Consider the following 15,842-nt stretch of genomic DNA (forward strand, 5'->3'; position numbering starts at 1 on the left):
TTGGTGGTCCCAAACCCCAAGTGTCCTCTGCTGAATCCATACACCCAGTAGCCACTTAACAGTCACCTGTAAATCAATCTACTTTTGTTCTTCTTCACTGAAGTATAGTTACTTTGTAAAGGACAATATAACCTGAAAATCCTTATTACCTGCCATTAATAGAAAGTAAACCTGAAACTAAAAGCCTAGCGTGCTACAGGCCATGGGGTTGCAAAGAGCTGGACACCACTTGGCGACGAACAGCAGCGAAACGGAAACAGCAGTGGCGCCGCGCTCCGGTCGGGCCCGGGGGCTTTGCTCTCCCCACACTATTCTTCGATTTGCAAGCATCAGGAAGTGTGAGAGACTTGCTAGCCCCCGAAGGAGCTTTCCTTCTGGACCCAGTTGGAGGGAAGGGGAGAGAACTGACAAGGAAACAGTGCAGGAGCAACCTGGGGCGGCTTGGGGTGTGGGGTTCAGGTCTAGAGCGTGCTCCCCTGGGCTGTGGGCGCCAGAGGCCCCGGGTGGGACCCCCAGGCCCCAGGACAGAGCCCCGTTCACCTGCTCCCACTCGAGGACAGAGGCCTGTGTCCTGGGTCTGCGCCCTCCCCCAACAGCTCACTCCTCCTTCAGCCCCAGCAGGAAGAGACTGGCACCGTAGCACCAGGCCTGTGCCCCTCGCCCTCCCAGCTCAGGCCCCCTGAGCCGGGCTCTGAGGGTGGCGAGTCTGCAGCTGGCCTGAGCCTTCTCTCCTGCCCCACCCTGGTGTGCTCCTGGCCCCGGAGAGGGAAGCCAGCCCTGAAACCCAAGGAGCAGCCGTCCTGGGTGAGGCGCCCGGGTGCTCATTAATAGAAGCTTCCTCAGGCCTCTGACACGCCTGGGCAGCTGCTGAGCCCGTCCAGTGGCCTCGCCCACGGCCAGCCCACCCTGGCTCAGCCCAGCACACTAAACTTAGCTTCCACCCAGGGCTGGAGCCACTGCCCGCAGCCCCAGCCCAGCTGCCCCCGGCCCGAAAGGACTCGGCCGACAGACCCCAGGTGCCCACTGCCCCGGGACCACCATGTCCCCGACCAAAGCCCTGAAGGTCCGAGTGGCCCTCCTCTGCATCCTGGTGGGCATCGTGCTGGCCCTGGTGGCCGTGGTGACGGACCACTGGGCTGTGCTGAGCCCCCACGTGGAGCACCACAACGCCACCTGCGAGGCGGCCCACTTCGGCCTCTGGCGGATCTGCACGAAGCGAATCTTCGTGGGCGACAAGGAGAGGAGCTGCGGCCCCATCACCCTGCCCGGGGGTAACGTACCCGCCCGGCCCGCCCCTGTGGGAGGACGGGCTCCAGAGACCCGAGCGCGCCTGGGCGGGGGCGGTGGGCCGGCCGCGGCGGTGCTGGCGGGGCGGAGCCGGGCTGCGGAGTGCGGGCGCTGCCTCCAGCTAGTCCGTGCGCCGGGCTCGGGGCTGGTCAGGGGGCAGGGGTCTGGATGGGCGGGCAGACCGCGGCTCAGCAAAGAGAACGCGGGTCTGCCGACTCAGCCTGGACGCCCGGCCCCCACCAAACGCAGGCCTCAGGTGGGAGGGCCGCCTGGGGGAGTTCATTCCAGGCTGGAGTGCGGACTCAAGGGTAGCCGGGCCCTGTGCAAAAGGGGGTGCAGGGCTCCCCCTCGTGAAGGCGGCAGGAGGGAACCCAGCGGGCGTCCCTCCTGGGTGCTGGCCCTGGGCGCCCACGCAGGTGACTCGCCGGTGAGGCGGGACCGCTTTGTGCGAGGACTGTGTGCCCTGGGCCTCCTCCTGGCCGGGTGCCCTTCAGACTCAGAAAACGCTTCCTCTCGCTGGGATTTAAATGCCTGCCTCACCCTCCTAGCGCTGCGCGACCACACTTGAAGGCGCTGTTTGTGGGGAACACCTGGTGTGAGGGTGGCCAGCCTCTCCGCAGGCGTGGAGCCTCCGCATTCTCAGTGGGCAGAGGCCTGCTGCGGAAGGAGCCCGGGGGCCCGCGCCAGAGTCTGGGCTCCGTGCGGGCCCTGCCCACCACCCCAGAGGGCTGGGCGCTGACAAGCCCGTCGCAGACTCCGCGCCTTCCTTTACCACACGGGCTCAGGCCCAGCAACCCAAAGTCCCCTCCAGCGTTCCTTCCAAAGTTACCCCAAGGTGGCCGGTGACCGGGGTGAGTGCAGGGTCCCACCTGGTTTTCAAATTAGTCTGTTATCAGACTGGGTGTTCCTTGAACCCTGCCCTTCAAGAAAGGCACTGCTAAGTCCCGAAGACCCTGCGGTCTCTGTGGGGGGTGAAGGAGCCCAAACCTCACCCCTCCACCCCTCGCCTTCCTCGCCCTTCCCCCCCCCCCCCCCCCCCCCCCCCCCCGCCGACCCCAGGAGAGCTCAGCCCTGCTCACTCCCACCGGACACCTGGAAGACACAGCGAGCCCCAAGCCTGAGGGCTCTCACAGGCACAGACATGTGCTCGAGGGGTATCATGTAGCTCAGATGCCCACGCCCCGCAGCCACTGCTGAGCACACCCATAAACAGATGCACCATCCCGCCAGCCCTCCTGGGCAGGGCAGATTCTCCAGGGACTGTGCATGGGAACGCACTGTTACGGTCCACCTGTCCTTGGCCTTTTAAAGCCTGGTGAATTTACAGAGCAGATGAGCAGGGTGGTGAGGGGAATCTATACAAGGAGAGACGGCTGGTGGGACGTGACCGGACCGGCCAGAGGGGATGCGCCGGCTCGGCCTGGCCGCAAGCCTGAGTTGAGTCGACCTCTAGGCCACCTTCTCCTGGTCCAGAGTGAATCGCACCTTCCAAGCCTGTGAGCACTGGACGAGCTGTCCAGGTGCACTCCTGCCTTCTCCCCTCTCCTTTCTCTGCAAGGGGACATCGTTTTCCTTCCGCACCCATCCTGCCTGAGCTCCACTGGATCGCTGTTTCTGGGAGGAATAGAGTTCATATGCCTTCTGTCATTAGTTACCAACAACATCTACAAGTACAGCGCTGTCTGCCAAACACATATATTACATACGTTAACCTTGGGTGACCTCAGAAAAAACGACAGAGTAAGAACCTCCAAAAATTATTTTCTCCATAAAAACAATGAGAACATTGGCTAACACGGTCAGAATAAACTTTTTCAGAACTCTGGAAGTTAACCAGTCTTGCAGCAATAAGCAAGTGCTTATTCAAGAAAGAGGAGTGAATCCCAGTAGAACAATGAGGTCTGTGGTGTCTTTTTAAGCTGCTATTCCAGTTCTTTCCTTCCTGACTGCGTCACAGGCTCAAAAAACAACAGCCTGCCATCAGAGTGAAGCCAGCTGCCTGGAAGCCACCAGAAGGGGCAGACTAGGGCTGGACCCCTTTCAAGGCCTCACTCCCAGAGTGGTGTCATTATCTGATCTGTCTGGTGGTTCCCTAGAAGCTCGCCTTTGCAAGGCTGCCTTTATTTGACCTGACTCTGAGCTCATCCCGTGGAAGCAGTCTTTTACCCAGGAGGCATTTGTCAGAAACAATTAGAGACAGTTGTTTAATATCCTGACTGCCTACAGGAGCAGATAACAGAGCGAACGATAGGCTCACCAGAAAACTGCAGAGCAAGATAGTGGCTTTGAAAGGCCCCAACATATTCCTGGGAATTCAGGAGGCCACGAGGGTCCACAGAGCAACGCGTGTGCACAGGGGAGATCTGAGAAGGCCGTAAGCTCTCACCTCTGGCTCGCGCGCAGCTGCGTGAAGAGAGAGAGAGAAAGGGAGAAGGAGGGGACAGCACGAGGAAGGGGGAGAGAGAGAGGGAGGGGAGGGGAGAGAAGGGGAGAAAGAGGCTAAGGCGGCGGCGCAGGCCACTTCGCGGAGTGTTCGGCTGTCTGCTGGCACGGAGCTCCTCAGCAAAGACTGGGAGGGGCATGGCTTCCAAGCATTCTAGGAAATGTCTGTGAGACCACCGAACTAACTGAGCAGAGATTTCCGTGGCCTTACATGAACACAGACTTCACATATTTAATTCAGAAATGAACTTTAACAAGCAACAATAACAAACAGCCACAGGAACGAACCCTGGGGAAGAGCGAACATCTAATTTCCGAAGTTACATTGTTTAAAATGTCAAGGTTTTCAATTTTAAAAGACTACAAGACCCGAAGGGGCTGCGGTCTCCGATGGGCATCCGCAGGGCCCTACAGCGGTGCTTCTCCTGGTTCAGCACAGGGGACGCCAGTCACCCTCAACTACTGAGTCAGGAGAGGCGATGGGCGGGAGGGCCCATCTGCTCGCCCGAAGACCTCCACGGACGGAGGAAGGGAACTGGGAGCTCGGGACGCCCAGAGCGGGAGCCCCCCAGCCAACCCGTGGGAGCGCTTAGTGCGTGTGGGGGGGGGGGTGCCTGTACTTGTCCCCGCACAATCTGCAGACTGGCTTCCCCAGAGGCTGGTGCTGGTCTGGGGGTGCTGACACCCCAACTGCCACCTGAGCAAGAGGACCTTTGCAACATGGACGTGCCTGCCTTATGTCCAGGCCACTCATGCTGAAGGCTTCTAACTCAGGGTCTGCAAATTGTCAGGGAGGCACCCAGTCGTGAGACACACTTGAATTCAGTCAATTCCCTTCAGAGGGTTTTCAAAAGCAACCAAAGTTGGCCCTTAAAGAATGAGACAAATTATTCCTCTGTCCAGAGGGAGACTCTGGGGGACCCATCAGCTCTCACGAGCCAGTAGGGCAGGGCTGCCACAGCTGATAGCCCAACACAGGCGAGAGAGCTCCGTCATGCTTGGAAACAGCGCCAGAAGCACCTGACGTCACCAGCGGCAGCCACACACCCCAGGTAACTCAGCTCAAAAGGAGAGTGATTTAAATATAGAAGCTCAAAGAAAAGGCTGTTTACTTCATGGAACATTTGCTGCTGCTAAACCAGGCTCCATCTCCCGGGGCCATTCTCTTCCTCCACTGCAGAGCAGCAGTAACCCTGACACTGGGGGTCAGAGGCCAGAGATCTCAGTGGGAGATGATCATCTCAGGCAGACGGAAGCCTGGGCCCCAGTGAAAGCTACGACTTTGGCTGCAGGCTTTTTTCCAAAAGAAACGAGGCACCAAACACCTGGTGAACATGAACTGTGGCCTGAAGATAAAAACAAAATGCAGACGCAAAGCGGACGCGTCTGAACCCAGAGCAGAGAGCTTCCCACTGAGGCTCAAGGAGACACGGGAAAAACGAGTCCATACAGTGCCTCGCACAAATAAAAAGCAACGTGGTTTAGTTTTTTAAGAAACAAAATAGTATAAAGTAACCCATTCATCTGCTTCCTAAATCATCAGTAAAGAGCATTAAACTGTGCAATAAGCAATGGCCCTTTAATTGTACCGTATATCTAGTTGTAAGAGAGATTAAAAGGGAAAAATGGAGGAGACGTTATATTGAAAATCAGTGTGAATTTCTTTGTTCTGAGTTCCTCCTCTACTGCTGCTGCGGCTAAGTCGCTTCAGTCGTGTCCGGCTCTGTGTGACTACATAGGTGGCAGCCCACCAGGCTCCCCGGTCCCTGGGATTCTCCAGGCAAAAACACTGGAGTGGGTTGCCATTTCCTTCTCCAGTGCATAAAAGTGAAAAGTGAAAGGGAAGTTGTTCAGTCGTGCCTGACTCTTAGCAACCAGATGGACTGCAACCTACCAGGCTCCTCTGTCTGTGGGATTTTCCAGGCGAGAGCACTGGAGTGGGGTGCCGTTGCCTTCTCCGGAGTTCCTCCTCTGCCCCCTACCAAATCCAGATTTTGGGCCCTGCGGCTAACCCACGCTTCCAATGGCTTTCCCGGCGCTCCTCAAGCGGGCCGAGCAGCTCACCGAGGAGGTCCCGGCTGTGCTGCCTCCACGCTCACGGGCGTGGAGGTCCTAATGTGTGAGGTCGTGGTCACACATGGCCCTTCATCCAGGTCCACACAATGGCCCACTCAGCAAAGCCCTTCGGGCGGCATTTTAAGGGGCGTGGAGCCAGGTTTCTAAACCTGGCTGAACATCAGAATCTCCTGGAAAGTGCTTGAAAAAGACTTTGTTTCCCAGGTCACACCCAGTGCCTCAGGATGGGCCTGGATGCTGACTGGAAACCAGCCCTGGGTTGTATGTGATCCTAGGTCTGGCAACCCCAGCGCCTCTGGCATCTGAGGGCTGGTAGTTCTGTGCACTGCACATCCCAGGCCACCACCCCCCAGGTGCCCATAGCCGTCTGCCCAGCTGGGACACAGAAATGTCTCCAGACACTGCCCAGGGTCCCCTGGGGGCAGAATCAGCCCCAGCGGAGGACCACTGGCTGGCCCTGATTGACCGTGTCCCGCAGTCCCGAACAGACTTGAACTCTAGGCCTCAGTTACCCCATCTGCCAAATGGGCTCAGTACCCAGCGGTCTGCGCCTGGACTGAGTCAGCCTCAGCTCCCTGAAGATCCGCAGGCTCTTATGCAGCCCATTTCCCACCAAACTTTTGGTCTAAGGGTGGAAGAAAGATGCTTGTTTTGGCCCAGAGTCAGGGTTTAGAGAGCAGAGAGCAAGCCAGAAGCCCCGGGGGGGACTGGCCCGCCCCCTCCTTGCCAGCTCCCGCCCCAGCTGCAGCCCTTTCTCTCAACTGTCTCCTCCTTTGCAGAGAAAAACTGTTCCTACTTCAGGCATTTTAATCCAGGCGAGAGCTCGGAGATCTTCGAAGTCACTACTCAGAAAGGTGAGCCTGGGTGGAGGGTAGGGAGGGGGAGGAAAAGTGGATTCTACCACTCCCTGCTGAGCTGGAAAATCCCTGGCATGAAAGCCCCAGCCTCCTGCTTGATGACAAGCAGCCCCTCCTGAAGTTTGTCAGTGGCAGCCGGGCCTACCTCTGCGCACAGAAACAGCAGCTCCCACCTCCAGGTGCTTCAGGTCTCTGCATCAGGGCTCCCACGCACACACACGCATGCCCAGGTACACACATGCATACATATGCACACATGCACACCCAGACACACATGCACACACACACACATGCACACACATGCACGCCCAGACACACACGCACACACACGCACACCCAGACACATGCACACACACATGCACACTGACACACATGCACACACCCCAACACACACCGACACACGCGCACACACGCACACCCAGACACACATGCACACACCCCAACACACACATGCACACCCAGACACACACGCACACACCCCAACACACACCGACACACGCGCACACACGCACACCGACACATGCGCACACACATGCACACCCAGACACACATGCACACACCCCAACACACACATGCACACACACGCACACCCAGACACGCATGCACATACACATGCACGCACACACACATGCACGCCAAGACACGCATGCACACACACTGACACACACATGCACACATCTGCACACCCAGGCGCACACTGGCACACACACAGATCCTTTCCCGCACCGAGCTCTGTAACAAGCTGCCGGGGTCCAGCCCCAGTGGATCCAGGGTGATTCGAAGGTGGGGACGGAGTCGGGATCCTGGAAAAAACTTATTTAATTACAGATATAGAGGGAGATTAGAAACAGATAGTGTAGTAGGAGAATTAGTGGAGAAAAGAGGCTGAACAACTGGTTTACATGGAATCCCAATCACCACCTACGTAGGCCACAGGCGTCTTTCCATTTTCCCAAAAGAGAGGAGGCACTGAGGCCTCCCTGGTCTGATCTCAGAAGCCCAGGCAGAATTAGCAGGCTTGGTGAGTACCCACATTTCAGATGGGAATTCAGCCAGGAAAGCGGAGAGCAAGAAAGAAACGACACGGGGGAATCAGTCTTTCCAGAAACTGGTCCGATTTCTTTATTTTTGGGTTTGCTTATATACCTTTTGTTACACATAGGGATAAATACAGAGTCACGTGGTGGTCAGCAGTCCTGACCTTTATCAAAATCAGGTGCTTCACATAAATGTAAAAAAAAGGTCTTAGGAATATTACATCATCTTCTGGCCATGAGACCCGCTGACATTTTATGATCCTTTCTTTCTGATAACCAAAAAACTTATTTTTTCCAAGGGTGTTTTTTCTTAAACCAGGCACCACCCTCCAAATAAAGTTACATTCCTATAGGGTGAGGGTGTAGTGAGTTACAATCAAGAAAGGAATTTATTTAACCCAAGGTTAACATGATTAGTCTTAGAAATAAGTATTATTTCTCCTATATGCTTAAAGGTTAATACTTATTTCTCCTATATGTTAGTTATATTCATTATAAGGGTAGGGAACATGGAGATTTAGCAGCAAACATCAGCCCAACAAATGAAAATCCTTTCACCAATGTTCCCCTTAAGATCTATTTAGTCTTAAGATATGATAAAGTTACATTTTTACGTAGCAAGGACACAGTGATTTATAACAAAGCACAGTGATCTATTACAAAAGAGAAAATCCATTAACTTAAAAAGTCTAGTATTGCTAACAACAAAAACTACTATATTTCCTTTTCTATAGTCCAAATATATTGATTAATATATTCCCAGGTGCCTAAGGATATGGAGGCCTGGTGGCAATCATTGACTCAACATGAAGAAAAAGCCCTATGCTAATTAAGACTCTCAAAATACTCCAAAACTCTCTGTGCTGTTTATGGTTAAGAGGTAGTAAACAATCATGTGGCAGCAGTATGGATAATCCTGTCACACAAGCTAGTCTGTCAGCAGAGAGGTTTGACCTGAGACATCCTTGTCCCACCCAGAGCAGGGAATTAGCAGCAATTATTGACACAACAAATGAAGAACCTTTCACCAATATAATTCTTAACCAACCCACTATACTAATAATTTCTAACTCCCCAAAAGAATTTGCCTTTAGTAAGTCTAAAACATCTCGTGCCTCTCAGATTGGGAGGCTGTAAACAATCACATGTGGCCGGACGAACCTATACAGGCGGGCTAGATAACCTTCAGAGGAGTCTGTAAGCTGAAACACTCTTGTCACGCCCAAGAATTTTTATTGCCTTGGAGCTGCACGTTTACTCCTTCTCTGAGAGAAACGGTTATGGGGGAGAGTCCCCCGTAAAGTCAGAGGTGTAGGTGAGAGCATAAAACAGACTCTGGTTTTGGGGTTAGATGCTCGGGAACAGGGGGTTTCCTGAGGCTTGACCACGCCTTTGGGTATGCCAAGCCTCCTTCCTCATGACTTTTGCCACGGGCGGAGTTCCTCACGCTGGCCCCCGGCAACAAGCCACACTCTGTCAGCCTTCCAGAGGGGGCTTGTCAGTCCCAGGACACACCACCCTGAGCCTGGATGTCGCCGTCAGCCCTGACTCTGGGAGCGGAGGTTTCGGCTCCAGACAGGTCTCCAGCCACAAATCTCCCACCACCTTCTGAGGCCTGTGCCCCTGGAAGGAGGACCTTCATTTTGGTGCCTGGACGACCTGGAGAAGGAATTAGGTCGTGTGGACATCCTGGCCCCATCCCTTACTCATGTGCCACTCGGAAGGAACGATTTCATCTCTGGCCCTCAGTGTTCTCACCTGGGAAACGGGGACGACAGAATGCGGAGCAGTCGCTAACCTGGGGGGCAGGCACAACAAGTGAGGGGTCGCCGAGCCCCTCCTGAGGCCCCGGCGTCCCCACACTCTTGTGCCGCAGAGTACAGCATCTCAGCCGCCGCCATCGCCATCTTCAGCCTGGGCTTCATCATCGTGGGCACCCTCTGCGCGCTCCTGTCCTTCCGGAAGAAGCGGGACTACCTGTTGAGGCCGGCCGCTATGTTCTACATCTTCGCGGGTAGGATGGGGCTCCCGCCCCTCTCCCCAGCCCGCCAGGGTAGGGGCTGGGTTTGGACAAGGCCCGGCTCCGCGCCCCTGCTCCCCACGCCCCGTGACCCCGCCCCACCTCCACCTGACCCCCGCCCTCACCTTCCCCCCTGGTCCTCCCGCACCCCCGCAGCCCCCGCCCCGGGTCTGCCCCTCAAGGCCCGCAGCCTGAGCCCAGCTGTGCCCGCAGGCCTCTGCCTCTCAGTGTCCGCGGAGGTCCTGCGGCAGTCGGTGCGGCGCATGGTCGAGAGCGAGCACACGGCCTGGATCGCGCACTCGCTCGCCTGGTCCTTCGTCTGCGCCTGCGTCGCCGCAGCTCTGCTCCTGGTCGGCGGCCTCGCGCTGCTGCTCCTCGCGCTGCCACGGATGCCCCGCGACCCCTGGGAGTCCTGCATGGACGCCGAGCCCGAGCACTAGTCCTGGGCCCGGGCGTGGGGCCCGCCTTGGGAGGCTGAACCTGGGACGGGCCGGAGGGGGCGGCGTGACTTCTCCGCGTCCCCATTGCGCGCACACTGCACGGCGCTTCTCCAGGGCCAGCCAGTGACACATGGTGCTTCTCCGAGGCCGGTCAGTGGACACGCGGCGCCGCCCGCCCGGCCAGTGGACTCGGCCAGGGCGGCCGCGGGGGGGGGAGGGGGCGGGGCGGCCAGTGCTGGGGTCCTCGGGGGTCCTCGACCGGCCTCCCCGAGGTTCCTCCGCGGCTCACCTGCCGACCTGGGTGCTCAGCTGTTGGAGCCGCCAGCGCCTCGCTGCTTCGTTGTCATCCGACATCCTCTCCTTCGCTTCTGGCAGATCCAACAAGCACTTTTTAACTAGTCTGACGGCGATTTGAAATAAAAACTCTTTGAAACATGCCTTTCCTTGGCCTTGCATAGAGATCGCTTGGTTTCCTGACCACACAGCCCAAGGGTCCCCTTGACCCAGAGGAGAAATGAAGGCATAGGCCCTGGGGATGGTGAGGACTTCTGTGGGGACACGGGGACAGAGGGTCTGTTTACTGGCGAGACTTAGAGGCTCTGAATTCCAATTTCTAACTCTGGGCCCTGGGTTGTCTTCAGGAGAAACCAAAGGCCATCTGAATTGGCAAGAGCGTGAAAAACAAGGAGCGTCATTTCCAGAGCTCCCAGTGCCAGAGGCATCCCAGTGCTGACACAGGGCTCCAGCCGCCTGGCCACCAGGGTCTGGTTTCAGACGCTGGATTTTTGTGGCAGAGAATTAGGTAGCCGGGCTTAGCAGCTAGACACGAAGGGCCACGTAGAGTGTCACAATGTACACTCTTCTGCCTTTGAATCCCCTGCATTCAGCCAGCTCTTGGGGATGGAAAGCCAGACTGGTGAGCAGAAAGGACCCCGTGTCCCTTACCTTGATCTGTTCCAGAGGCCGTGGCCAGCCCCTTTTGCAGGGATGGGTCAGCAAACTACCAGCTGAGGGTCAATCTGGGGCCCGTCTCTTGCTAAGAATGGTTTTTATAGTTTTAAATGGTTAAGAAACATCAAAGAGGAAAAAGATTTCATGATGTGAAAATTTCATGAAATTCAGATTTCAGTGTCCATAAATAAAGTTTTATCAGAATTGCCAGAGATAAACAAAGCCACAGATACAGTGGTCAGAACAGATTCTAATCAGCAATGCACTATTGCAGCAGGAACAGAACTCCGACTGTATGCCCAGAGGCGGTCAGCAGTCTTCTAGGGCGGGTAGGCTCTGTAGAGTTAGAGAAGCAAAGGGCTGCCCAGGTGTGGAAGGGGGTGGGCCTGGGAACCCATCTGGGTTGGCTAACAGGAGGTGATCCAGTTAGGTGCCGACCCTCACACAGAGGCTGGGAGACCAGGGCCTGTGGCAGGTTTTGGCTGGACAAACAGCAGCGTCTTGAGGCAGTCTTGAATTTTCTCAGGCAGACAGTTTAAGGGGGCTGGGGTCATCCTAAGGATGTGGCCTTGAGCTGTTAGAAACTACGTTAGTGTGTGTTTGCATCTTTCGAGGCCAACGGTGAGTACAGAGAGGGCTGGGGGCGCCGGGCTGAAATCTGGCCCGTGAGACTCTGGTTCCCACTGGACTCTAGTTCCCACGGGACTGGTGTGAACTGAACAGTCGTCAAACCTTGAGGTTCCATAACGTGTTCACTTTCTTAACTTTTAAAGATCAGATCCCATGAGGTAAGGGAGGTGGCAGAGCCAGGACTAGCAACTCAGTCAGATAAATAATATTTAAATGTGAGATCTTTTTTAAAATGTGGGAAAATATACACAGCATGAAATTTACCACCTTAATTATTTCTACGAGTCGAGCTCCACGTTACCCTCTGTCCATGGCTCTTTACATCTTGCCAAACAGAAGCTCTGCCCCCTTTAAACGACTCCCCGTCCCCTACCCCTCCAACCGTACACTTTCTGTCTCTGTGAACTTGACTGTTCAGGTGCCTCATACGAGCGAGAGCAAAGTATTTGCTCCTCCATGTGTGCCTCACGTCGCTAATTAGCGCTAGTGTGTCTTCTTGGGGCTTTGCTCCTGACGAGTTTCTGGCCTGAATGTGAAAGCCCAGCCTCGTGGAGATGCTTGCCGATTTGGCTTTAAGCCTGCCTCTGTTTTCACCCACAGAGCAGTCCTGGTAGAACAGAGAGAAACACAGGTTGGGGGGGAGGTGTCTGCAGCCAGTCTGAGGTCCTCAGCTCTGAGCTTCAGGAGCTCAGAACAACACCCAAGTCACTGATGTAAACAGCTCGCCCCGCCCCCGCCCCCGCCCCCGCCCCGCCCCGCCCCGCCCCACCCCACCCCACCCACCACGCCCCACTCGCCACGCCACGCCCCCGCCACGCCCCGCCACGCCCCCGCCACGCCCCGCTCGCCACGCCCCGTCACGCCCCGCTCGCCACGCCCTTGCCCCGCCCCACCCCGAGACTGGCGGAAGCCCATCCATGCCGCGTGTTCAGCAAAGGGGTGACCCAGCATGTGCCTCACGGGCTGAGCAACGTCCGGATAAACAGGGATACAGTCCGGATACGTCCCAGAGGCAGGGAGGTGGCAACGTACAACCCGCTGCACCTAATGGGAAGGAAAAATAGGAAAGGAGCCGATGCCAAGGCTGCCCCCACCTCAGCGAGAGGCGGCCCCCAGTCACTGAGACCAGGAGGTCCTACCTGCCGGCTCCAGAAAGCCAGGTGTGAGCCCTTAGCAGAGAGACCGATTCCCGGAACACAGAGCCACGCTCTGTGGGTGTCGCAGAAGTGAAGTGACCTCTGCAGAGGCCCAGGACGCCTGGCTGGAAGAAGCGTCGTTTTCCTCCCACCTTCTCCAAGGAGTTGGACGGCTTCTCAAGCCCGAAGTGGCGGTCTGCGGGGTGCGGACAGGCTCACGCCGGCCTGTGGCCCCAGGACGGCACGAGCTCGGGGGGACACACGTCGGTCTGGTCCTTTCTTCGTCCTGGGCCCACTTCCAGCCCCAGGTGCAAAGCCTTAAAATGACATTTCCGTTGCTTTTCTTACGGATGGCCAGGGAAGGTTTGAGAGAGGAGGCGGTGTGTGATGAAGGTAAACGAAGGCACTGCAGAGGCGAGGAGGTGCTGTGCTCCCTTATCCGTCTCTGCCTCCCGCCTCACAGCTGCCTCTTGAAAGGACCTCTGCTCACACTGCGTCCATCCGGACCATCCAAGCTAAGCCCCCCGCCCCCCGCCACACCAAGGCCCTTGGCTCAGTCATGTGTGCAGCGTCCCTTTTCCATACAAAGTATGGTTCCCCCAGTCAAGATGTGGACGTCTTTGGGGACCAATGTCCTGTCTCATCCCCTGACTACAGCACCTGTGCTGAGCCAGGACAGGACCTGCTTCAAAACCAGGGATGAGTTATGGACCTACCCCTCATGACCTAGAGTCCAATATAGTCGGTGACTTTAAAATCAAGCCAAGTACTGTGTAATTGAGGTTCTTTGGCCGCAGGTGGTCTGCCCCCTTTCAGAAGCTGCTGGAGTCCTCCTTATTCCCCAGGACCCAGTGTGGACGTGCCTCTAACCCCTCTGTGCAAAATCCATGCTTTCTTCCTTGTGTGCCCTTGACACTGGGCTCATATTCCCAGTCCCTGCCCTGCTCTGCGTGGTTCCCTGCACCTGCCTTGCTTGGTGATATTTCCCTGAGTCACCCTGGCAGCTAGAACCTTCCCCACCCAGTCAAATGCTCCTCACAGTGCCCCCGGGCTGCACTGGGACATCAGACAGGTGTGTGAGCTAGAAGAGAGCAGGGAGGAGAGCGTAGGGATGTCCCAGAGGAGCAGTAGCAGCAGAGCTCACTGGGGACCTGGGCCATGCCCTCGGGGGCCCACAGCCCTGTGGCTTGTCCTGTGCTGGGCCTGGGCCCCTGCATCCGCCACAGCGGAGCTCGTGGCTGCGGGCCTGGATGAAATGGGTTTTCTCAGCTGGAACGTGTCAGCCGGCAGCCTTTAAGAACAGACAGGTTTCTGCTGAACACCTGAAACGACACAGCTTCAATTAAAAGCAAAAAAGGAACAGATAGATTTCTACAAGGCCTTTGCTGGGTGATTCAAAACTACCTTTAATGACACTAGAGCACAATTTTTTTTTTTCAAAATGCCGTCTCTTCCACTCTTTAGCACAACCAGCAGGAAAGATCTAGGTCTTAGAAGGCCTATAGCAGGGTCCCCAACCTCCGGGACCCAGTGTCTGATGATCTGAGATGGAGTTGATATAATAATAATAAAGTGCACGATAAATGTGATCACCCAGAAGCCACCCCCCCCACCCAGTCCTTGGAGGCCAAAAGGTCCGTGGTGCCCAAAAGGTTGGGAGCCGCTGGCCTGCAGGGTTGCAGGGAGGAGCGCTGATCTGTCCGGTAAAGCCTGATCGCTTACCACCTGCCAGCACTTCCCTGTTACTTTGGTCCCAGGTCGCACCGCTCGCTTTATGCCCAATCGCCAAGTTAAAAGAGGACTAGCTCCTCAACACTTTGAAGAGGACACTCAGCCAAGAGTGCCCACTTCTGCTCAGTTTCTAGGAACACGTGCCTGTCTGGATTCCAAGCCGACAGACCCAACAGCAGGTGTGTCTGAAGAGCAGGCCCAGGGACAAGCCCCCGAGCACCGGACTTCAGGCCCTTCCCTTTTGGCTTCTGCTCGTGTCTAGAGGGCTTGTCAGAGATGCCTCAGATTACATTTCTGTCCAACTAGTGGGCAACACAGCAAACAAACCCATTCTCCTCTGGTTTGTCTGCAGGGGGTCCCAGAGGGCAAGCCACGTGACCAGCCAGCCAAGCCCACCTTCCAGAGCCTTGGCTGGTTCACCCCATCATCACACTAGTGTCCTCTCTCCTCAGGAATTAGCCCCACGGTCTCCCAAAATGAAGGTTTAAATCAGTTTGCAGAGCATCCGCTTTAATGAGCGAAGAGTGGGCTAACACCACAGACTTGGCAAGCTGCAGCTCCCATTCTGTTTAATCACCTCCCTCTGTGGATTTGAAATCCATCAGAGCTTCAAACCAAGGTGAACTTCATCACTTTCCCAAAAGTCTGTATGGTAGGTTTAAGCCTACAGACCAGGAGATGCTAAGGTAGGCAGCATCCATCAAAGTTGACGTAACCATGGTGAAGCCGTCACATCAAGGGTTGCAACAGCGACACCTGGGAAGACAGAAGACGCTGTTGGCTGTCAAAGCTGTGTCATTGCTGGGGGAGTGGGCGGGGATGTGGCTGCGCCCCGGGCCATGGCTGCCGACCGCAGGCGGCGTCTGGCTGCACCGCACTGGCAAAGGGCATCCGTGGGGAGGGGAGAGGGTCCTTACGCTCTTCTCTGAATCCACCCCTCTGAGCTGCTTCCGCTGGCATTTCAGGGTGTGCTCTGCAGAAGGTGCAGAGCCCACGCTGTAGGTCTGGGGCCTCGGGACCCGATCTGTCACCCAGAAGCTCACCAGCTCCCAACTCGAACACAAAAACTGTGGTAAGTCAAGTATAAGGCCCTTAGAGGAGAAGGTAGCTAATTCCAGCTGGGGAGTGTGGGAGGTGAATTTACAGAATCCTGAGTAACAAGTAGCATTCCCCAGAGCGAACCTGGGTGTCTTGGTGCTGAATGAAGGGTGTGCTCCAATCTGAGCTGAGAAGCA

General features: G+C 56.2%; 1 protein-coding gene across 1 annotated transcript; it reads left to right on the plus strand.

Moving 5' to 3' along the window:
* On the plus strand, positions 855 to 10,597 carry CACNG1 (calcium voltage-gated channel auxiliary subunit gamma 1). Its single transcript, XM_018063976.1, has 4 exons — positions 855 to 1,271; positions 6,585 to 6,659; positions 9,576 to 9,713; positions 9,933 to 10,597. The coding sequence occupies exons 1-4, from the start codon at positions 1,040 to 1,042 to the stop codon at positions 10,157 to 10,159; spliced, it is 672 nt and encodes a 223-aa protein (XP_017919465.1). The 5' UTR covers positions 855 to 1,039; the 3' UTR covers positions 10,160 to 10,597.

Source organism: Capra hircus, chromosome 19, assembly GCF_001704415.2.
Source record: "Capra hircus breed San Clemente chromosome 19, ASM170441v1, whole genome shotgun sequence".
NCBI lineage: Eukaryota > Metazoa > Chordata > Mammalia > Artiodactyla > Bovidae > Capra > Capra hircus.